Source organism: Microplitis demolitor, chromosome 5 (genome assembly GCF_026212275.2).
Source record: "Microplitis demolitor isolate Queensland-Clemson2020A chromosome 5, iyMicDemo2.1a, whole genome shotgun sequence".
In the NCBI taxonomy this organism is placed as follows: Eukaryota; Metazoa; Arthropoda; class Insecta; order Hymenoptera; family Braconidae; genus Microplitis; species Microplitis demolitor.
Genome location: NC_068549.1, coordinates 4,954,675 through 4,978,757, shown reverse-complemented (window position 1 = coordinate 4,978,757; position 24,083 = coordinate 4,954,675). Strand labels below are relative to the sequence as shown.

The 24,083-nt window shown below is 28.8% G+C and overlaps 4 protein-coding genes and 1 non-coding gene across 5 annotated transcripts; 2 read left to right on the top strand and 3 right to left on the bottom strand.

Annotated features, from left to right (window-relative positions):
* Window positions 1–1,032: 1,032 nt before the first annotated feature.
* LOC103581013 (disintegrin and metalloproteinase domain-containing protein 10) lies at window positions 1,033–5,985 on the bottom strand. The gene has a single exon (XM_008562987.2). The coding sequence runs from the start codon at window positions 4,682–4,684 to the stop codon at window positions 2,144–2,146; it is 2,541 nt and encodes an 846-aa protein (XP_008561209.1). The 5' UTR covers window positions 4,685–5,985; the 3' UTR covers window positions 1,033–2,143.
* A 1,055-nt stretch (window positions 5,986–7,040) lies between these two features.
* On the bottom strand, window positions 7,041–9,017 carry LOC103581022 (40S ribosomal protein S3). Its single transcript, XM_008562998.2, has 3 exons — window positions 8,909–9,017; window positions 7,530–7,849; window positions 7,041–7,453 (listed from the first exon to the last, which is right to left on the bottom strand). The coding sequence occupies exons 1-3, from the start codon at window positions 8,942–8,944 to the stop codon at window positions 7,081–7,083; spliced, it is 729 nt and encodes a 242-aa protein (XP_008561220.1). The 5' UTR covers window positions 8,945–9,017; the 3' UTR covers window positions 7,041–7,080.
* A 2,226-nt stretch (window positions 9,018–11,243) lies between these two features.
* On the bottom strand, window positions 11,244–18,371 carry LOC103568127 (polypeptide N-acetylgalactosaminyltransferase 35A). The gene is made up of 5 exons (XM_008544843.2): window positions 18,222–18,371; window positions 16,204–16,486; window positions 13,841–15,129; window positions 13,636–13,767; window positions 11,244–12,481 (listed from the first exon to the last, which is right to left on the bottom strand). The coding sequence occupies exons 2-5, from the start codon at window positions 16,484–16,486 to the stop codon at window positions 12,323–12,325; spliced, it is 1,863 nt and encodes a 620-aa protein (XP_008543065.1). The 5' UTR covers window positions 18,222–18,371; the 3' UTR covers window positions 11,244–12,322.
* Window positions 16,758–16,830, top strand: Trnar-ccu (transfer RNA arginine (anticodon CCU)). The gene has a single exon. It is a non-coding gene; the product is annotated as a tRNA-Arg (tRNA).
* A 1,176-nt stretch (window positions 18,372–19,547) lies between the features above and the next one.
* LOC103568134 (protein Red) lies at window positions 19,548–22,779 on the top strand. The gene is made up of 3 exons (XM_008544849.2): window positions 19,548–19,800; window positions 19,961–20,482; window positions 21,519–22,779. The coding sequence occupies exons 2-3, from the start codon at window positions 20,003–20,005 to the stop codon at window positions 22,599–22,601; spliced, it is 1,563 nt and encodes a 520-aa protein (XP_008543071.1). The 5' UTR covers window positions 19,548–19,800; window positions 19,961–20,002; the 3' UTR covers window positions 22,602–22,779.
* The last annotated feature ends 1,304 nt before the right edge of the window (window positions 22,780–24,083 follow it).

The following is a 24,083-nucleotide window of genomic DNA, read 5'->3' as shown; positions in this document are numbered from 1 at the left end:
CGTTTTGTATAAATGACTTATTGGAGTATGAAATTTCTTAAAGTCTATTTTCCCTAAGGTTCTTATTCGAGAAATTGAACTTGACATCCGACAAAATTTCTGGAGAATCAATCAAGTTATTTATTGTCTTAAAAAAAAATTTTAATTAATATTTAAAATTAATATTAATTATATAAATATCTCTTACAAACTTTGTCTTTAATTTATTAATAAAAAATTATTTTATATTTATATTTAATTTTACATAATAAATATATACTTTTATATAAAATAATGTCGATTGTAGTATTTAAAATAATAATACATAATTTTTTTTATTTTTCAAAATTTTAAACAAAGTAAAAATTAAAAGAAGAAATTAAAGTCTCAGAAAAAAAAAATTTACGGGATTATCCCAGACAATACTTTATATTTTGTTTAAATATATGAGTGAAAGTATTATCAAACAGAGTATTACTAAATAATTACTAACCAATTAATAGTTTTATTATGATATAAATCAGACGGTTATGGCTTTCACGGAATTTTTCACTCTTATTATCTCTTAAAATAATCGATTATCTAAATCGGCCATCAAATAAAATATTTTTGATCAGAAAGTAAACTAACTAATTCGTCAAAACACTTATTAACTAAGCTTGTGGATATTTACTCAACAATAATCAAATAAATCTACGATATTCTGATAAAAAATGATTATTTTATTTTTACTTAATTTATAAAATATAAATACTTAGTGTTAATGAACTTACTGTTAGTGATAACCAGATAAAAAAATTGTTTAGATTAAAACTTAAATTTTTCAAATCTCTGCCAAGATTTTATTCAGTTAAAAAATATAAATTTTAAATATCAACTTTACAGATCAACTCACCTGCGCTGGTATTTTTGTAAACTACACGATATCTGTAAAAACAATAGATTTTACTTTATTTTGAATATTTTTATTAAAAAGTTATTATTCTTTTAAGAATAAAATAAATTATTTCTTAGTTAAAATCTTAATCTTTTAAATTAAATTAACTTTTAAAAAACAATTTATATAATTAACAAGTTTTCGTTTATTTTTTCTATGTATTAATAGTAATAGTAATAATTATATAGATACAAAAAAATTAGTCATGTACATTCTCTCTTTGAAATTTATAGTCGAAACACATAATAATTACACGATTATACGTTTTTTTTTTTTTTTTTTTTTTTGCTGTCATCAAATTCTATGATAGTTCACCTGAAGATCGGAACATTTTTCGCGCAACGAAAATTTAAAAAATTTATGCAATTTGACGCAAAGGGAAAGGGGTCTGATACGAACAAAAGAGGGTATTTTTATAATTTTTTTTTTAGAGTACTTTCTTTATTAAAATTTTTAAAATTTGTGACATTATTAAGCATCATTTCAAGAATATTCTGCGAAATTTTCATAAAAAAATATTTAAAAATAAGCCTGTGGTAGTGGGGAGAGACGAGTCACCTTAAACAAAGTCTCTATGCCGTAGGCAGGATAACTCATGACTGCTTCACCTGAATTCAAAAACCCAAAAAGATTTTTTTAGTACATAAGTTTATCTTAGATTTGAACGAAGGATTTTTTTTCAATAACTACTTTTTTTTTAATTAAACAAAAGGAGCAATTTTTGGCAAAAATCAGAGTTTTTTGATTGCTCCTTTACGAAAAATTCAAAAATGAATATTTTGTTTGTTCCTTCGTTCAAATCTAAGATAGACATATGTACTAAAGGAATCTTTATTTTTTTGACTTCAGATGCAGTCATGAGTTATCCTGCCTCGCATGGAGACTTTTTTTAAATGACTCGTCTCTCCCCACTACCACAGGCTTATTTTTCAATATTTTTTTATGAAAATTTAGCAGAACATTTTTGAAATGATGCTTAATAATGTCACAAATTTTAAGAATTTTAATAAAGAAGGTACTCTGAAAAAAGAAAAATCACAAAAATATCCTCTTTTTTTTGTATCAAACCCCTTTCCCCCTTAAGAAGTAGTTGGGGAAAGCCTGCAATTTTCGGCTGATCAGCGAAACACCAGAAATCTGGATCCAGTAAATTTTTTACTTATCATTTTCGTACCACGAAAAACCTTCCAATCTTCAGGTACATGACAGTTTAGAACTCATGAGCCTCTAGGATAATATTACTCCCCTCCGATCTTCACTGGTGGCATAAGAGGAACTACGAACATTATTCCTTGTCGCATCAGAGTTTGGGATATGCCTTGAGACTGCAGTGTTATTTGGATATCGCATTCTTCTAAAAGTATTCATTGGTCTTCTCAACGTATCACTTATCCGCTGAGCAGGTGGTTTTTTTGGATTACTAGATGGCGTATGTACGGCGCAACATTTTATGAAAAGCCCCATAAAAATAATGAAAGCTATTCCCATTAGTAAAACTGCCCACCAATACTCCGTTACCCACTGGGCTACAGTCAAAAGCGTCTCTTTGTTGAACAGAAGGTTTTTTAGCCGAGCCAATGGACCTTCAGCATCAACAGCACGGCATTTAAGGAACACATCACAGTAGCCTTGAAAATTATCACAGGGAGAGCCTGGACGAAGGCTTATGCCGCCTTCTGGTAAACCAACATTCTGTGCAAATTCACTTGTGCTTTGGCAAGTCGACAAGTCGGTTCCATTTTGGCAGGCTAGTTCACACAATTTTCTTTTGTCAATATTAGGAATAATATTACTGGTCAAAAAGCACTCAGTTAGATTCCATATCAGACAAATTGATCCAGTGCATTCGCCATTTATGCAGAGCTGTGTCCCTTCATTGCACCGAGTCTTATTTGCTCGAGGCAAAGACGGAGGACACTCTGATGTCATACCATTGCATGTAGAGTTGTAACTACACTCTGATTCCACTTTGCATTCCATTCTAGCAGACAATGGAATGAATTGACAAGTTTCACTTGAGCAACAAGGACCCTGACTCGGGCTGCACTGGGTTCCAATTCTTCGGCTGCATCCTTTCGCGGTCTCATTTTGACTCTTATCGTAATCAGATACCTGACGAGGGTAACAACATTTGTCCGTACATTCGACGTAATCATAACCGCAGTCGCATTCTTCACCTGCTTCGACTATTTTATTCCCACAGAATGCACCTGCGGATGCAGTGAAACAGTTGCGTTTCTGGTTGCTCTCCATAGCATCGAGAACATTACTGATGTTTCCGATACTGCACTTTGAAAATTTACTGTTATTCGGGCGATCGCCGCTGGTAGCTGAGGCAAACATTATGTAGTTTCCATGCAGGCCTCCAGGTCTACACTCTGGAGGGAAGTCGTGCGGGGATCCAAAGTTGTGCCCGATTTCATGAGCTAGAGTTAGTTGCGATACTTTCGGTGGAACCCGACTGTTATAATTAACGAAAGTTATGATTCCGGTATTTAATGATCTTTTGGTAGACTGATACATCCCTTCAATGGTTTCAGTATAAGTTTTATATTTTTCGCATATTCCTCCAGATGCACCGGATGCGGATGCCACCCAGGCCAGTCCAAGTGTACCACCAGTAAAATCTCGGTAAGTAAAAACGTAAGCGAGACAAAAGTCTTCATGATTGCCCAGGGAATGTTGGTTCAAAAAATTACTCACGTCAATATTTTCCATACAAAACACGTTGGGTTTTGACTCAAGCGGATGTGAACATGCGGTATCGTTATCAATCTTTATTCTCTGTACTTCAAATTTGATGTTACGGTGTTCACTTTTACCATCAAATCTAGTGTCCCTGTAAATATAATTAACGGCAGTGACATGGTGAGCTATCAGAGACAGGATTTCTTCTCGTGTTTTCTCAGCGTCGCGCTGCAGGTGTTCGGAAATATGCCGCCAAATAAATGGATCTGTTTGAATAAAGAGAGAACACGTGTTTCTGTTTTCTTCTTTAGGTCGGGTTGCTCGTGTGCTTCGACGATGATTTAAAATGTTCGCTTCTTTAGTGTATTTGTGACTGGGGCTCTCCCACTTTTCACTGGATCCAATATTGCCGTTGGTATTTTTCGTAAAATTTTTATGCGGCACCGAAGCTGATGACGGATACGGAAATGCACCTTCTGCGGAATTCTGTACTTTTGACATCCAATCAGCGATTTCTTCAGTGATACCACAGCCACTGGAGTCTCCCTTTCTTATGTTCGCATACGGGTCCACGACATCGTTCTCGTGGTATATAACTGAATGCAATGACTCATTAATAGCATGATGAGGGAAATAATAGTGAGCTCTTTCAACATACCAGGCACCCGAATTAGATGAAACGATTTTACCATGAAAAACTCCATCGCTGATGCTACCAAAGACGTAACTGTTTGACTCGCCTACAAGATGTCCCTCGTAGATGTGCGATGAATCAATATCTTCGATTTCCCCCGAGGGACCTTCGATCACGAGGTTGTCACTGAATGTACTCAGGTCTCTCTTCAAACGAATGTGAAAATTTCTGCTGTGAGCATTGAAGTTAATGCTGATGACGTTGTTCTGCGTGACAGATCTTTTGGCCCGCAGATGACTTTGGTGAATTTTTTCCGTGGAATACGACAGCGGCTCGTAATGACGGATGTATTCGTTAAGATGACGAATACTTTCAATCCATGGTATGAATAATATCAAGTGAATGATTACCTGGAAGGCTTTATTTATGATTTTATTAACTTTCATTTTTAAATATCGTTATATTTCACTTCACTACACTTTTAAATAAATAATAAAATTAATTTGACAGTTAGATCATTAAATATATATTTTATTATTATTTATCACAGTCAAATTACCAAATTATCAGTCAATTCGTCATACATTTTAAATTTTTATTATTATAATCCACTAATTTTAATTTTTCACCTCGAATTCCCATTTTGGCGCACAAATTTAAAAACAAAGAATACAATTTATGTATTAGAATTATTTATTATATTAATTTTATAAATATATCGATTTCTATGGGGTCAGTCTCTGTCATATAGAAACAATATAAAGTATGACACATATCAAAACTGCTCGGAGACCATTTACACAGACATCAATTGCACTTAATATTTTATTGCACTGATTTTATTACTATTTTATTAATTTTATAAATATATTTATATCCGATTGGATTTATATATTTATATATAACTGTATTAATGTATTTTCATTTAATTACAATCAATGCAATATATTTATGTATTTAATTGCATCTGTACAGTGTTTCTGTGTGATAGAGGCCGACCTCTACCGTGTAAACAAAAAAAGTTCCAAAGACTCGGATTTAAAAATTCAAATTTTTAAATAATTTTCAAGTTCACTGAATTAAAAACTAGAAAACTTGGGTGGTTAAAAATTTTTGTAAACGTTTTTCGGAATTTATATAAACTTTTGTAATGTTTTAGAAAAAATTTTTGACTCCTGCATTTAAAGTTCAATATTCGAACGTCGTGTGGCGCGAGTTCACTAGACCTTTCTCTTATAATTTACTAAGCTATAGAACTATGCATGAAAAATCAGCTGTTTCTTCATAACTTTACTGAACTGATAAATAATTTGCTATAGGAATTATATAGAAATCTGGGAGCTACTGTCGTTCACAAGAGATAGAGATAATTTCCAAGTATCCTCTTGTCACTTTGTTTATATACACGCGCACATGGAACTGAAAAATAAACTAAAAGAAAAATACTTTTTTGTATTTATTATTATTTGTAAAAATTGATGTCAATGAATTTAAAAATAAAATTTAAAATAAGTTAATGCACAAATATATTAAATGCACCCTCGTAAAATTTAAATTTTTTATGAAATATTTTTCTTTTTAAATTTAAATTCTTGCAATTTAATTTTAAACTGAGTCGCTAAAAAAAATATTGTTCAATACTTCTGATTAAAATGAGAAATTCGGTAACGGATTGTCAACACTAGGTTATGTTACATTATCACTTATATTTATCTTGGTGAGAATGCGTCAGAATTCGAACGCAAACTTATCGCCGATGCAAACAAACTGCAAATCCTCTATTGAAAATTTCAATTTTAGTTCTTCGTAATAATTTTAAAAAAATAAATGTGCAGGAAATTTAAAAATATAACCTTTTGGGAAAAATTTTTATGAACCTGAAGTTAGTAGACAATTAATAATTTTCGGATGTTTTTTACAATAAATCAATTTTAAAAAAATATGCACATGTAGAAAATTAAATAAAATATAGATGCAATTTTTTAAAATATCGTTTTTTTTATAATTTATAGTTTTGAAAAAAACAAAAAAATATAAGAGGCTAAATTCAGTATCATAAAATTTTTTACTGAGTTTCTGAAGTATTTAAAATTTTTTTTTTATCAAGACAAAAATATTTAAATAAATTTTGTGAAAATGTTATAAAAAATTTCAGATAGCATAAAAACAAATCAGCGAAATAAAACTTTTTGTTACCAAAACAGAAATTTATAAAAAAAGTATTTTAAACCTGGAAGTTTCTTAAGCAAAAAATTTTTTATTTGCACATTTTAACAAATAGTTATTTAAAATTTTTCCGAGAATTTTAATCTTCAATAAATGTATCAATAATTTTTAATTAAAGTGTATCAGAAAATGTTCTCAATTACACAGCTCGATAACAGTAAATATCATTATTTGAATACTATCATATCTATATTGCAAAAAAATTATATGAGTTTAAGTTTATATCAAATGATATGAGTAATTATTTATAAAGAAACAGTTCCTAGTAAATTTTAAATTCGTCGAATCGTCTTGTCATCTCTACTTTATTACTTTTCAATCGCAAAAATTTGCTGTAGATAATAAAGTAATTTAATTTTATCAATAGTATTTACGACTTTGATATTATTTATAAATATATATGTATATATTACTACTAATACTTTGAAATAAGTAAAATAATTTTTTGACAAACTAAAAATTTTTATGACAATGATATTGAATATATTAATGTTTATATATACTAGCAATAATAATTTAAACCCGGTTTGAAAAACTGGCCCTTAATGATAACAAATAAAAAAAATAAATAGTAAATAATTTTAAATGATTTTTTTTATTGTAAATACTCATGTAATTACACAATTATAGGAGTTGGTTGAGGTGCATCTTTAGCAGTTTTAATTTCAGAGCTTGGTTGTTGATGAATGACCTCTTCTTTTGGTTCAACAACATTGACATTATCAGGCAATGGCTTCTTAGGTCCAATTTTGCCATTTGGATCCCATGGCAACATGATTTTAACTTTGATTCCTAGCACTCCTTGTCTGAGAAGTACGTGACGAGTTGCGGTATCGACGTAATCGGCGGTGGGTTCACCAGAGTGAATCATCAATCCGTCAACGAATTTCATGCTCTTGGCACGTTGACCTCTCAATTTACCACTGACTACTACTTCGCATCCTTTAGCACCAGATTCCATGATGAAACGAAGGACACCATAGCAAGCTCTGAAATATAAATATAATTAGAATAAAAATAATTTATATTTATTTATTTATAAGAAAATAAAATGAAAAATAGTACCTTCTGACAGCAAGACCTCCAATCAACTTGTAACGAAGTGATTCAGCTTGAGCGATGGCGCAAAGACCACGGGTAGCAACTTTTTCAGCGTACAATTCAACAGTTTGATCTTTGAAGTTGAATCTTTTTTGAACGACAGAAGTCAACTCGCGGATTCTACGTCCTTTTTCACCGAGTACACTCTGGGTGTGAGTTGCCATGAGAATAATCTCGGTACGAGTTGGTGTAACTCGTACTTCGACTCCAGAATATCCATCTTCGGCGAGCTCACGAGTCAGAAACTCATTCAATTCAGCTTTAAAAACTCCATCTCCAACGAACTGTCGATAAAATACTTTTATTAATTTTTTATCAAATTTAAAAGTCACATCTTATAACTAGACTTTGAGAAATTTCATACTCCAATAAGTCATTTATACAAAACGGTCCTACAGAAAAAATTGATTTCTTGGCGTAAGAAAAATTTTTCATCATGAAATGAAAACAAAAATTTTATTAAAACGAAAAAATTTTCGTTTTTAATTCATAATACAAAAAATTTCATAGAGCAAGTAAAAGTTTTCTTGGCGCGAATAAACATTTTTAGCGCTAAGAAATCAATTTTTTCTGTGCAGAAATATAATTTTTAAATGACTACTTAAAATCGGTAAATTTTTTTGCTGGGTCTCTACATGTATTCAAGAAGTAAATTCGAGTGGAAATGGAAAATAGAGTGAAAACTGAGGCCAATAATTAAACTCTATGACTGTTCATGTTTATTTCTTTTCTTTGGATCATTTTTTATTTCTTTTTTTAGTTTTTCTTTTCTTTTATTCGCACTGTGATAACGCGAATGAATATTGTAAAATTTTGTAAATTGCGGAAAGCGTTAAATAAATAAATAAATAATCTAGGGTCGCCTAGTTATTTTTTTTTAACTCCAGACATAACAAATTAAAAACCCGGATATTTAACAAAAAATGGTTGCCTGGAGAATTAAAAAAATTAGGACATGTCCAATTAGACGGATGACAAATCTTAAGATTATTATCACGTGTAAAAATAAAACTACAAGCGTAACCTCAAAATTTGTTTATCGATACAAATCACAATTCAACTTAATTAATATTTCATGTAATTACGCAGTTTCATTACGTAATTAAATTAAATGAATTTAAAAATATGATATTGTTTATTGATAAATATTATTTTTCAAACAACAAATACTACTGACACATCAATCACTAACCGAAGACGGTGTAATTAATCACTTGTAATCCGGGTGTATAAACAAATTTTAATAACTTAATTATAAAAAAATTAAAGATTAACATTTGTTAATTATTTATTAAAAAGTATTTTTTTAAAAAATTCACTTAAAACTTCAATATTTTACAAACCTTGCGTTTTTTCGAGATCGACCGTACAGCCGCCATTGTGTAGAAAGAAAGAACGTTCACTCTATACCTCGAAATTCTACCAAACGACGGAAGTTGTGGAATCTAGAGACATTTTCACAACTAATTTAAATATAAATTTATAATTACATCTACTTTATTATTAATTTAAATTGTTTTAAATATTTACGGAATTCAATTAACATTAATTACGATATTATTTTTAAAACTTAAACTATTTTTTTTAAATATAATTATTGGAAACAATCTAAATGTAAAATGGCGCGAAAAGTGACCAATCAAAAGTATCAATTTAAATTAATGTTTAAATGTGTAAAAAATAACTTTACAGGCCAAGTTTATGAAAATCAAAGGGGTATCTTACTCTATAAAATATTTTTATTGATAAATCTAAGAGGAAATGTATCAAATTTGAAAAAACAAATTTTTTTTATTCAATGGAATTTCGTTTTTTATTATAAACAGGTCAACATTCGTTGTTGAGAATAAAAATGAACGAATCTATGATTTAAGTTTGAGCAGACTCTTATTTTTACTGAAAAAAATTTTATGATATTAAAATTAGTCGACGTTCAATAATTTTTGGATTTTTTTCAAAACTGTAAATTATAAAAAAATTGTATCTAGTTTTTTTTAATTTTCTGAGAAGGCGTTCTGAAAAGGGTAAGCAGCTGTAACTTAGCAGCAGATTGTGCAAGTGCAGCGTAATAGCAGCACGTTTTTTGCAAGAAACATTTGCGTGTATTTTTTTTAAATATTTTAGATATTTCTAACATATTCTGCTGGCATTTTATTTTGATTTACGATTTTTAATTTTTCACCCATTTTTAATAAGTTATTTTTCGAATATTTATATTTATCGCGCAAGTAATAAGGATAATTAGTAAATTATTGATGAAAATAACAAATTTCAAGCCTACGTTATAGTCTACTTAATATAATTATTGGCACAAATAAATTTTAATAAAAGTATTAAATTTCAATTTTGAAATTTCGCGCCAAGATAGCGCTACCGGGCGGCGCTGTATTCGACGTTCAAATTTTTGCTTAAGTGGGGGCAATCGAATGGTTGCAGAATCGATTGTTTTGTATCAACTGGCGATCCAATAGCGGCAGTCAGTATCGCCGGCAATGGCAGTAGTAGTCCAGATCCTTCTTTACGTTTAAATAGAAACACAGTATTGCAGTTAATTCGCGGCATTATCCATTAAATTTATTGTTCATAGTCATTGTTTAATTAAAATGTGCAGTGTTTGTAAAGTTTAAATTGTGCAAAGTGTCTGTGGTTTCGTTAGGTGTTGAGTGTTCAGTGCTAGTGTAAAGTGTTGCGAATTGCTGATGCTGATAACTTCCAAGTTCCTGAGCAAAATCATCTGGCATCGTCTGGTGGGAAATAGCAGTTAAGTGACGTTTTTTTAGCTGCAATACACTTGGAGCAATTTAAATTAAATCTCCAAGTGTATAAGGATACCCTTCTGCGTATTATTTCCCCACCAAGGTTTGTTCAAACACTCAAGTGTTTTTTTTTTAACTTTTCAAATATTTTTCTGTCATATTCTACCGCCATTTTATTTCAACGTACGATTTTTAATTTTTCTCCCATTTCTTATAATTTATTTTTCAAATATACGCTACACCTAAGTAACGTGCTCGCAGCACATTTTCGAATGCATCCTAAATGTGCATATCTTTAGTTTTATTTATTTTTTTTTTTTTTTTAAATTGATTTGTAGGAAAAAACTTTGAAAATTGTTCATTGTCTACAAACTTCAGAATCATAATTTTTTTTTAATTTAAAAAAAAATTAATCGAAGTTAACAAGTTAAAATCAGGTATAAATATCATTATAGATGAACTTATTTATACAGGTTTATTTTTTCATAACTTTACATTCTCAAGTCATTGATGTCTTGAGGGGGTATTTTGGTCTAGAAACTGAAATTAACGCCCTTGTTATCGAAACCACTGTATTCGATACAGTTGCCATGATATCCCTTTTAAAAGAAACGATTTCAAACAATTCAAAACGATTCAATTTTACCGCTATATAGATAAACATTCATCATTGAGTGAGTCCTTTTGTTTAATCAAAAATCTTAAGTTTTAATAGACCAATTTACCTGAAAATTAGCACAAGCCGTCTTAATAGTATTAAAATTTGTCGGGCGTAGGCATTTTACAAAAAAATTTTTTGTTTACTATTTTTTAAAAATGTAATGATGAATTTTGATTCAGAAATAGTTATTTTATTAAGTTCTTATATATTATGTATAAAATTGATATATTTATAATTCTATAGAAACTTAATTATTACAAATAAAAAAATATAAGTAGTTGCCAATATAAAGTAATAAATAACAAAATATTTTTCTTGAAAGATCAACTTATAAACAGACAATATTTTAAAAAATATCATAAAACTATGCGACTTATTTCAAGTATGCATCTAGTATTTTATGTATGTTTTTATGGTCATTATTAACAATATCGCAATTGCATGAGCATGATAATATAAAAATTTATTTCAAACAAAAAAAATTTTTTAAAAAGATTTGGTATAATATTTTATATATAACATTTTTATAACATCTTTATTAATATTTAAAGTTGAAGAATAATCGGAAGATTAAAAATTAAAAATATTTTAAGGGTGGGCAGACACGAAAAAATTTTTGTGTTTCTGCAAAGAAAAAACTCAAGGGAAAAATTTTATGTTAAATATTTGTGTGTTAATTTAACATATTGCTTTTCTCGTGTAAAAAAAAATTCTTTTTGAAGAAGTTTGACATTTTGAACTTATAAATTTCAGACAGATTAGAATTTCGAGTGGAACTTTTTTTGAACTTTTATAATTTTCATAGTAAAAAAAAAAGTTTACCAAAGAATTTTATCCTTCTAAATAGTTATGCCACTCGAATGATGAAAATTTTTTTCGAAAAAATTTGTGTTGCACTTTTGTGCTGCAGTAACAATTGATTAATAAATTAAAAGAAAATTCAAATTCAAAAATTCAGTTCGTATGGCCCAGCCTTAAAAGTATAAGTATTTTTTGTTTTTCCTTGATTTTATATTATATAATAATAGAGATATTCAAACATCTAATTAAACTCGTTAAAAAAATTAAATGACCTCATAGTATCTACTGGGAAATTCAAATTTATAAATGAACTTTCTTTAAATATTTAAATATTTTTGAACTTTGCAAGTAATTTTTACATATGTATTATCTAATATAAAAATATTAACTGAGTTAATATTTTTTACGACGATAATAAATTCATTGAAAATTTTACTGGTGTAGATTTAAAAATTTTTAATTTATCCTAAAATTTATAAAATTGTTCGCTTTGTCGTTAATGTTAATTTTTATTTTTATTACTGAAGATCCAATGTTGATCACCTCACATCTTTAGAAGGAAACGCATGTACAATATCCCAGCTGATTGATGTAGCGTCCGACTTCATACATAAATCCATTATTATTTGTGCGTATTTATTTGCTCGTTTCACTCCTAAGCATGTACCGGTAGCAATATTGTAGATGGGTGTACCAGTCTAAAATATGAAAGTTTTAATTAAAGCAAAATAAAATTAGAAATTATTTTATTATTCGTTAATTTTTAATAAAGAAATTCTTAGTTAATTTTTCATAAACACAACGTCTGGTCAAGGAGACGTAGTGCAGGTTAACCCTCCGTTCGTTGAATAATCAGGATATGTTAGAAAGTACTGCTAATAAAAGGTTTCTTATATGGCAAGCCCATGGGTACTTTTCGCAATTAGTCGATGGATTAGAATATCTTCATAGCAAAAGAATTATCCATAAAGATATTAAACCAAGGAATTTGTTATTAAGTCTCGATGGAACTTTAAAAATTAGTGACTTTGGTGTTGCGGAGGTATAAATTTTTAAAAATTATATTATACTGTAAAAAATTTTGGTGTAAAAATCGCCCTGAGAATTTTACACGGCCGTGAAGTGTGAAATGACGGTGTAAAAAATCCTCGGTGTAAATTATCTGTGTAATTTTAACACGGTGTAATCTACTTTTTTACACCACTCCGTGTTACTCGTTATAATTTTGAACCCTCCGTAGGTCGCGCGGTCTCGCCGACCTTCGTTCGTCGCGCCGCGGCGTTCCGCCACCATGTATTTAATATTTCGGTGTTGCCAAGTATCATAACTATGATTTTTAAAAATTAAAACCACACAAGCTTATACGACTAGACAATTGTCATTTTTTAAATAATTTCTTTACTGTAATAAAAATTTTGTATTAAATAAAAATATTAAAGAAAGAGATGAATTAAATGAACTGGAAATTAGTCGCTGGTGGTAACTGGCAACATTGCGCAGAAAATCTGAACAAATTAAACCCCGAGTTTACTCGCGTCAGCGGCAATTCACCGCTTCTCAGCTTTTCTAACAAAAAAAATTATTTTTTTAATATTTAAAATATCGTAAAAATAATTATCATTGATTCATTCGATACTAAAAAGTACAGTAGAAGAACTCATAAAATTTAAAAAGACTAGGAAATTTATTTTCTTTTTAAATAATCTTTTAATAAAAAATTGCGGCGCTGCGCTCATAGCGCAACTGACGAAGAGTTCATTTCTTTTAATATCCCTATTAAAAAAATTTTTTTTTTTATCGCATTTTCAGCGATGTTAGACTTATGTAAGGCCTCATATAATATATGACTTACTGTTCCTTTATGATGCCATTCTTGATTTCCTCCCATTTCATGGCATTTCCCAAGTTTAGGAATCTTCCCACTACCTTCTAAACACAACATTTGTCCCAGGATCAATTCATTTTTATCCGTTTCATACCACATCTGCAACAGCAATATCATTAATTTAAAAAAATATTTTTTAAAAATATAAATATCAATAATTAAATAAAATTACTTGAGACTTAGCACGTAAACAGGGTACTAGTATTAATTTAGAACCTTTTGTTTTAATGTCTTTTTCACTTTGAATACAAAGCCCAGAATTAGTCAATCTTATTTGATACTGAGCAGTATAATTTCTTATTCTTAAATGCCATGGCTGTATCGCTTGTTGATTTGCATTACTCCATTTTTCTTTTAAACTCTGTTTATTATCGTCCGGAAGTGATAACTCTGGATAAACTGTTTCTAAATACCAAGCAAAGTCTTTACATTTCAATCGGTCACGTAAAGCTAAACGATCTGAAATGTCGCCGTAGTCAACTAGTTGGATATTTTTTAAAAAATATTCTTTATATTTGTCCATCCAAACATAAGCAACACGCAGTGAATTTTTCAACATCGTGTCTACCTGATGATCATTACCATAAGGCCGTCGTCGTCTGAACACATGGCCAACTCTCGAACAAGGTATCAATTCAATACTGCCTCCGCACATCCATATTCTAAATGATATTTCCAAATTTTCTCCGCCCCATGTGTCCATTCCTGCATCATATTCCCCCATTTCAATGAAATATTTTCTGTCAATTGCAAATAATCCACCGGCCATCGTTGGTGACTTAATGGGTTTTACAAAATCTTCCTTGTTATTTAAATCATTTTTTGGTACATTGTCCCATTTAAAATGCAGCCCCCAATTAAAACCTCCCCTGACTAGAGGACTTGCCGTATATTGAAATGTATCGGAATTAATAATATCGATAACTGGCATTGGCAAAATTGTTTTCGACTCGGCGATTCTTGAAAGTAAGGGCTCGATCCACATTTTATTTACTTCGATATGACTATCCAAGAAAATAAGTACGTCACCTGTTGCTTTTCTGGCTCCAAATATTTTAGCTCTGATAAGTCCTTCTCTTTTTTCTGTTTTATATAATTTTACTTTACCTGAAAAATTATCATTGACGTACTTGTTTATTTTCTGGTGCAATTCATCACCGTCACTGTAGTCGTCGACTAAAACTATTTCATGTAATAGATTTTCTGGTGTTTTATTAATAATAGAATGCAATGTTCTCAATAGAGTCATGTAATGCTCGTTGTAGAAACAAATCACAATACTGGCATTGGGTAATTTATTTGAGTACTTTATTGATGAGCAAAGTTTATTTCGAGTATCTGGTATTAGTCTGTTTATTCCGATGTTGTCTGATACTAAACCATTGAAAGCGTATTTTTTGTAGCCATCGTCTCTTTTTTTTTGATCTTCTATATTTCGTACTAATCCTAATTCGTCGAGACCTAAATTCAAATAAAATATTTTTAATTTGAAATAGAAAAATAAAATAAATTTAATATAATAATAAAAATAATATGATACTGAAGTTAGTCGGAGTATGATCATTTTTTAATTTGTTTCAAAACGATAAATTATAAAAAAAAATATTTCTGAAAATTGCAACTATACTTTTTTCAATTTTTTACGTGTGTATACTTTTAGTTTTTTTTTTTACTGTAATATGCTCTACTTCGCTGAAAAAATTCATCAGTTCAAATGTTTATATATATACTGTAAAAAGAGCGGTGTCAAAATGAAATAACACCGGTGTAGACGGTGTAATTTGGCGGTGTTAAAATACCGGTGTTAAATTGGTGTAAAAAAAAATACCACATAAAAATTAGAAAAAAAAATATATTACATATAAAAAAAATATAAAAATTTAATGAATATTATCTGGAAGAAATTTCAATTTTGCCATGTACTTATTTAAATAATTATTTATGTTATACGTAATTTGGTAAAACTGGTAAAGAATATTTACACCGAAAATTTTAACACCGACACCCTGGGCTTATCCCTGGATTGGTTTATCTTTGAATCCGATTGAAATAATTACCCAAAAAGTTAGTATAAAATTTTATAAACAAGAAATATACCATCCCTAACAAATAAAATCTAATGGGATTGCATGGGAACCCATAAGAATACATATAGGAAAGTATGGATTTACGTAAGAATCCACAAGAATTATTGGAGTTTTTAGATTCCCATTTTGATATGGTGCAAATTCCCATGGGAAATCTACGTAAAAATCCACATGGGATTCCATAAGAACCCATGTGAGAATCTATATCGTCTGTGCTGGATTTTTATAGAAAACCATATGGAAATCCATCCGAAAACTCCGTGGGAATCAACATAGGAATCCAGACTCAATTCCCACATGGATTTTTTTCAAAGGGTTTCCATTCTGGGTATGGTCGGTACTTTTTTTTGTAATTGATTCGTTGGAAGAAAATACCGAAAATTTTTAATTATCTGCTAACTTCAGAATCATCAAAAATAAATAATTTATTTAATTTAAAAAAAAATACCATATTCTAATCCAATTGCTGATTTAATTGGTACTGGTTGCAATTGCTGAATGAGTTTATCACTATTTCTTTTTATACCAACTCTTCCATCACCAATACTATGGATTATTTTTTGCTTAAATACTGATTCTTCAAGTGGAATTGTATATTCCGAAACTAACATCGTAGGATTTACCACATTTGAATTTTGAGTTAGTTTTGAGTAAAGGTAGAGACTGAACGCCCATGTTATCGATGCAATTATAATTCCCGAGATAAACGATGCGTATCTGGTTGAAATCATCTGAAAAAATAATTTTATAAATATATTATATTATTTATAGTAATTTAATAAATAATTATTGAATATTTATAATAATAAATTTTTTTTTTAATTTTAACATCTGTTAAAATTTAATGAAAAAAGTTATTAAATGAATAAATTAATTAATTTATATTTTTTATACATAATTATTTTTAATAAGAAACAATATTTGATTTGAATTAAAAAATGTTGTATTTATGAATGAAACACAACAATACAGTAGTGTATATTGAGCACAGGCACCTAAATAGCCCCTGTGGCCTAATGGATAAGGCATCGGTCTCCTAAACCGGGGATTGTGGGTTCGAGTCCCACCAGGGGTAAGTTTATTTTTTTATATACTTTGAAAAATCATAATTACTTATAAACGTTAATTATCTTAATTATAACTCAAATATAACAAATAATAATAATAATAATTTGTTTTTAGTTTCAAAATATTTATCTTTGTTTACATCTATATGTTTTGATCGGTTCTTATAAATTTCAGCAGATTGTATTTCGCTTAAAAAATACCTTCAACTTTTTTTTATTATTAAAATTGATTATTAATTACATTTGACATTTCATATATTTTATCAGTCGACTTTTTCTACGATACTGAAATTTACATGAGTGTGAATGTAGCAGACAGACAAATTTAAAATTTTAAATAAATAGAGTAAATAATTTAAAAAATAATATTTAGAAAAAATGCACTTATTAATTTCTAAATTTTTCAAATGCCCATTTTTTGAATTGTTTAGTCTATTTATTAATAATTTTAAATTTGTCTGGTGCCTGCTACATTTACACTCATAAATTAGCCGACGTCTGATAATTTTTAGATTTTTTTAAAAACGATAAATTATAAAAAAAAAAATATTTTAAAAACTTGCACCTGTAGGTTTTTAAATTTTCTACATGGGCATAATTTTAATTTTTTTTTTTTAAATTAAGTATTAAAAAAAATTCGAAATTTCGTAATTGTCTGCTAACTTCAGGATCATCTTTTTTTTCGTCCATTCACTATTGTTATTATTATTATTATTATTATTATTTGAGAATAATTAAAGGTACATCTGATCCAAATCGATAAAAAAATTTTACTTGCATGTTAAGTTGTAATAATAAAAAATAATTAAATAATTCATACCGAAAAAAAAAAAAAATCTTGTTAATGAAATTACATGAGTAATTTTCGTATGAATGTGACTAGTTATAATTTAATATTGTCTATTAATCATCAAAGTAAAAAATTGTACATTTATATTCATATTTATTATTTTATCAAATAAGTATTGTATGAGATATTATAATAAAATTACGAGTATGAATGTAGCAGATAGCAGACAAAATTAAAATTATAAATAGAGTAAATAATTAAAAAAATATAATTTATAAAAAATGCACTTATTAATTTTATAATTTTTCACATGTGCGTTTTGTTTAAATATTTTTTTAATTATTTACTCTATTTATTAATAGTTTTTGATATCTGCTACATTTACACTCATGTAAAATTTATTAAACTTTAAAAATTTGCATACTTTTTTTAAAACTACTATACTGCATAAATTTCCGAATTAAATACTTAATTTATAAAATTTAAATTAGTAACTGTAAACATAAATTACAAAAATAATTAATAAATTTGTTATTCGAATATTGTAGATACTTGATATTATTATATATAAACTTAATTTTAATAAAAACATAAACTTTATATTCATACCTTGAAAAAATAATTGTATAGAAAAAAGTATGAATTATTTTCATTTTTTTTTTAAAAAAATATACTTTAAAATTAAAATGTAGCTACATAAAAAGTTTACAATACTGTTTATTTACGATATTTTTATTAACAGCTGATCGTGTTCTCTGCATCATGCGTAAATACTACCATGTATATATACATATATATGTGTCATTCGTTCAATTTTTCGAGACACTTTGCCTGTATTGCGCATGCTTAACTATTCTCTAAATAGTGGCGCTAAAAACATTAGTGTGAACGTAATTGACAGGTGTCAATTTTTTAAATATTTTTGAATAAATAAAAAAAATGTATATAAGTAAAATAAAAATTAAAAAATGCATGTTTAAATCAATGAAAAATCAATACATGCATTTTTTAAATTTATTTATTTATTTACTTAAAATTAAAACAATAAAGTTAGCGACCATCTGATAATTTTTAAAACTTTGGAATAATAAAATACAATGTTTGCAAAATAATAATAAAAAAATGCACGTTTAAATAAAAAGTGCAGAGTAATGCACCCATTCTGCAACCATCGAATGGTTGCAGAATCGATTGTTTTGTATCAACTGGCGGTCCAATAGCGGCAGTCAGTATCGTCGGCAATGGCAGTAGTAGTCCAGATCTTTCTTCATTACGTTTAAATAGAAACACAGTATTGCAGTTAATTCGCGGAATTATCCATAAAATTTATTGCTCATAGTCATTGTTTAATTAAAATGTACAGTGTTTGTAAAGTTTAAATTGTGCAAAGTGTCTGTGGTGTCGTTAAGTGTTGAGTGTTCAGTGCCAGTGTAAAGTGTTGCGAATTGCTGATGCTGATAACTTCCAAGTTCCTGAGCAAAATCATCTGGCATCGTCTGGTGGGAAATAGCAGTTAAGTGACGTTTTTTAGCTGCAATACACTTGGAGCAATTTAAATTAAATCTCCAAGTGTATAAGGATACCCTTCTGCGTATTATTTTCCCACCAAGGTTTGTTCAAACACTCAAGTGTTTTTTTTTAACTATTCAAATATTATTCTGTCATATTCTACCGCCATTTTATTTTGACATACGATTTTTACTTTCCTCCAATTTCTAATAATTTATTCTTCAAATATTTAAATTTACCGCGCAAGTAATAAGAATAATTAATAAGGACAAAATCTCAAACTTTCTATAGGACGACTATAATTTCACCTCAACTTATAGCAGTCACTTCGTGTCCAATATGGCAGTAAATTAACGTCAATTTACCGTCAAACACGGCAGTGTCGCCACCTGTAATCAAAGTATTCTGTTTTGATCATCATGAAGTCCTGCAGAAATTTAATTACCAATAAAAACATAACCTGTCCATAATTTCGGTTCAGTATTGATATGTTTCAAAGTAAAGAATAATTTTACTTACTGAAATTTTAAATAAATAATTTTTAGTACAAAAGATACAACAATCGTTCAATATACGTATCGATTTGTGAATAAATTATTTATCTCAACTACTATATAATCAATTGATTACATATTCTGTCCGTGGTATTCATTAACCCCGAATATTATATCTAATTAAGGTAAAGTATAAACAATCATTTACAGTATTTAATTTTTTAAATATTTATTCCTTAATTAGACTTAATTAATATAAAAATAAAAATTAATCATTCAAATTTTAATAAATTACCGCTTTTTTTTTCTGTGGAAAACAAATAAATATTTATTTATATTTTCCAGATTTAGATAATTTGAAAAGCATAGAAAATAAATAAACTCATCATGGATGAAGACGTGGGTATGTCTGTTCGTTTAACGAACGATGACTTCAGAAAACTGTTGATGACACCACGAGCATCAGCTCCGTCAGCAACTCCAGCATCGGTACCTGGTACAGTAAGAGATGCAAGTGCAAAAACAGCTCAAACTCCATCAGTGAGTGGTGGCAGTCGTGCTGAATTACGTAGAAAAAAGAAAAGTTATTATGCAAAACTCAAAAAACAAGAGGAAGATAAAATGGCTGAGTTGGCGGAAAAATATCGGGATCGTGCTCGCGAAAGACGAGACGGTACGACTGATGAATTTCAGCCTGAAGATCCAATAAATAATGCTAGTGCGTATCGAGCTGTTGCTCCGGATGTTAAATCTGGTATTGATGCTGCTGAAAGAAGGAGACTGATGATTCAACAGTCCAAGTTTTTGGGTGGTGACATGGAGCACACCCATTTGGTAAAGGGGTTGGATTACGCTCTACTCCAGAAGGTATAAAATTTATTACTTTTATTAATCGTAATTTTAGTAGACCGTGTCAGAAAAACAAAATTTCTTACAAAATTTGGATAATTCTGAACTTTTAGTTGAACTTTTTTGGAGCTTTAAAATAATTACAAGTGTGAAAAATTTTTAACTAGTGTAGACTTTTCTAGTGGGGTTTCTTTTTTTATTTTTTTGAAATTTTTTAAGCAAAATTGATTTGAATTGACAATTTTGGGAGTTTATAAGTTCATAATTAGTTCCAATCACTCATTTTTTGGACTATTTTTGACCAAATCAAAAAATGAAAAAAACTGACTCCCAAAAAGTTCTAATAAAAGTAAAAAAATGTTGATAAATATTTTCAAATCCTTCATTTTTTTTTGCCTCACCTGAATAATTCTGGTAAGAATAAAAAATCTTCATAATTCCTAATTAATTCCTTTTTTTTCTTCAAACAAAAAAAATTGTCAAATCAAATTACTTTTTTTTAAGAAATAAAAAAAAAACGCGCGGGAAAATTTTTCACATTCTAATTTTATCAAAGTTCCAAAAATGTTCTACTTGAAGTTCAGAACTGTCTCAATTTTGAAAGTTCACCGTCATTAGCATTTTTGAAATTTTTAACTCAATTTTTCCCACTTAAAATACATAGGAAAAAATTTTTTTTCTGAATTTTAGGTTTCATGATTTTATAAAAAATTAAATTCTCTACAAAAATGTCTTTAGTGTCATTTGCTCAAAGTTAATAGAAAAAAAGTTAGAGCTCTAAAATTTTTAAGAATAGAATTCTTGTACATAAACTTTCTTTTCCTTTTCATTTTATTTTCTAAAATTCGTGAATTGTAGACTTATTGATTCCGTATACAATAAGCATGCATGCCAAATTTTAATTAAAATTAAATTTTCTAAAAACTAACAAAGAATAAAAAATAAGAATTCGAAAATAACAGAAAATTTCGGGGCTGGCTCGCAGAGTCAAGTGATTTTCAGATTTTTTTCCTTACAGTTTAATTTTCATACTATTATTTATTTATTTATTTAGGTACGAAGTGAAATAGAATCTAAAGAAATAGAGCAAGAGCAAGAAATGGAAAAATTAGTAAAGCCTAAAGAAAAAGTAAAAGAAAAAAAAGAAGTTGAAAAGAAATCAGATGAAATGCAGTTCAAAACAAAAGTTGGCCGTAATATTCACAAAATAATAACAACAATGAAATCTAAAACCGTTGAAAGAAATGAATTATTTACCCCAGGTCGCATGGCCTACGTTATTGAACTAGAGGATGAAAACGCAGAAGTTGATATACCTACGACATTAATAAGAAGTAAAGCCGATGTTCCAACAGTCGATGCGACTCCAACATTGACAACAAATGATATCGTCATCAATAAACTTGCCCAGATTCTCTCATACTTACGTCAAGGAAGCAGACATGGGAAGAAAGGAAAAAGAAATAAAGACGGCCGTTCAAAGGGTGAGGAAATCGGTGACACTGAAATTCAAAATCGTGCACCACAAGACGACAGTATTTATGGTGACATTGGTGATTATGTACCAAGTGGGTCTAAGAAAGACAATTCGTCATCCAGTAAAGAAAAGAGAAAAGGCTCATACTTTAATAAACCAATTGATTCAAATGAAATAATTGATGATAAAGCAAATGCGCCTCAATTGCCTAGTATATTAGCACGAGCTGCTGAGGCAGGTGCATCAGTACCGAAAAAAATTGGAATCCATAATAAATTTGCTGCTGAACCTGAAGGATATGCTGAGTGTTACCCTGGTCTTGATGAAATGCAAGATGCTATTGATGATTCCGATGATGAGGTTGATTACACTAAGATGGATTTGGGTAACAAGAAAGGTCCAATTGGACGGTGGGATTTCGATACACCGGAAGAATACAGCGAGTATATGAATAATAAAGAGGCCCTGCCAAAAGCTGCGTTTCAGTATGGTGTCAAAATGGCCGACGGACGTAGAACGCGTAAATATAATAAAGAAAAGAATGAAAAAGCTGAGTTGGATCGTGAGTGGCAGAAAATTCAAAATATTATGAACAAACGTAAACCGGCGAGTGGTGGTAGTGCTGATGGGGCACCGGAATTCAAAGTTCCGAGATATTAAATAATAATTAGTATTATTATCACTTATTTATAGACAATAGACTAACCTCGTTATAAGACTCGATTTTTTGTTTTGTCTAAAAGATATTTGTTGTATATAATTTTAAAAAAAATTAAATAAAATTATTATTAATGCGTGTACTTGAAAATTTTTTTATATATACTCTCTAGTTGAATTCTTTTTTTTTTATTTTTATTAAGGGGGGCCGCTAGTGTGAAATTTTGAAAAAAATTTTTTTGTGCATATTTCGATAGGGTGTAGCTTCAAAAATAACAGTAAAATTTAAAGTGCATCTTGAATGGTTTTTTGAGTTACAGCCATCTGAAGAGCAGCCGCTTATCGGTTCTCAAAAATACATTTTTCAAAATTGCTGCATCTATAACTCGAAGACAAATCACCCGATTGATTTTATTTGAATTGCAGCTTCTTTTATATGTTTCTACGTACCACGAACCTCTAGTTTTCCGATTAAATCAAAAATATAATTTTGCCAGGCCAAAAATCATCAAATTTACGTGCGAAATTTGAAATTTTTTTTAAAAACCCCGCCATTTTGTTAAATTAAAATTTTTTTCTTAGCCCGAGGGTCATGGTACAGCAAATAGGAGCCTTGGGAGATTGTGAATAACTCACTGAATTTTGAATTTTTTGGTCCAAAAATTTAATCTTGTATTCATTATATATCCACAAATATGTCCTTAAAACATTAAAACATTCCATTTAGTAGTTTTCTTTTAAAAAATTACCAAAAATCCTCTTATTTCAGGCGGTCACACTAGTGGTCCTCCTTAAATATTTTAAGTTCGTCTTATAACGAGAACTAAATTTAAAATGTAGAAAAACCTATTGGGGGAAACGTTTCGATTTTTTAAAAGTGGAGGGGAAGAATCTTACAAGAGGTCGGACTGGATATTGACACAATAATTATCAATATACGATAAGAGAAGAATTTTATATTAATCATTATATTGATTAACTCGTAGAGTTAATATTTCATTGAAACTCATTTATTTAACAGTTTACATAAGATACTAAACTCTATATACAGGTAACTCACGCGATAACCATTCTATTTTTTTTTGTTTTTTTTTCGTTGTTAATTATATTTTTTATTTGTTTATAATTAAATGTATTAATTGTGACCTGATGATTTTAATAATTAAAAGTAATAACATCTAAACAAGCTCTTTTATTTATATTAATAGTATTAATTAACATAATAACGATATTTATTCTATTATTATTTTTAAATCGGCATACATAATTATTTTCATTTATTACATCAGAAAAAAAAATTGGGAAGGCTTTTTTTTTTTTAATATTCATACGAATGACATTCGATAAATTTTTTTATTTTTAGTATTTATTGTAGTACTGATTAAAATAATATTTTAAATAAATTCCAGTATAAAACTTTGATAACTAAAAAATTTTTTTATTAAATTATAAAAAAAATAAAAAAAATATTTTGATTTAAAATAT

Bases quoted from the DNA above. Each gene is read 5' to 3' on its own strand.
- LOC103581013 (XM_008562987.2), bottom strand. From the start codon at position 4,684: ATGAAAGTTAATAAAATCATAAATAAAGCCTTCCAGGTAATCATTCAC.
- LOC103581022 (XM_008562998.2), bottom strand. From the start codon at position 8,944: ATGGCGGCTGTACGGTCGATCTCGAAAAAACGCAAG. The intron at 7,850-8,908 runs GTTTGTAAAATA...TTTTATCGACAG, and splicing joins CGATCTCGAAAAAACGCAAG to TTCGTTGGAGATGGAGTTTT. The intron at 7,454-7,529 runs GTACTATTTTTC...TTTATATTTCAG, and splicing joins GGAGGTCTTGCTGTCAGAAG to AGCTTGCTATGGTGTCCTTC.
- LOC103568127 (XM_008544843.2), bottom strand. From the start codon at position 16,486: ATGATTTCAACCAGATACGCATCGTTTATCTCGGGAATTATAATTGCA. The intron at 15,130-16,203 runs GTATTTTTTTTT...ATTTGAATTTAG, and splicing joins AGCAATTGGATTAGAATATG to GTCTCGACGAATTAGGATTA. The intron at 12,482-13,635 runs GTAAGTCATATA...TTCATATTTTAG, and splicing joins AATGGCATCATAAAGGAACA to ACTGGTACACCCATCTACAA.
- LOC103568134 (XM_008544849.2), top strand. From the start codon at position 20,003: ATGGATGAAGACGTGGGTATGTCTGTTCGTTTAACGAACGATGACTTC. The intron at 20,483-21,518 runs GTATAAAATTTA...TTATTTATTTAG, and splicing joins ATTACGCTCTACTCCAGAAG to GTACGAAGTGAAATAGAATC.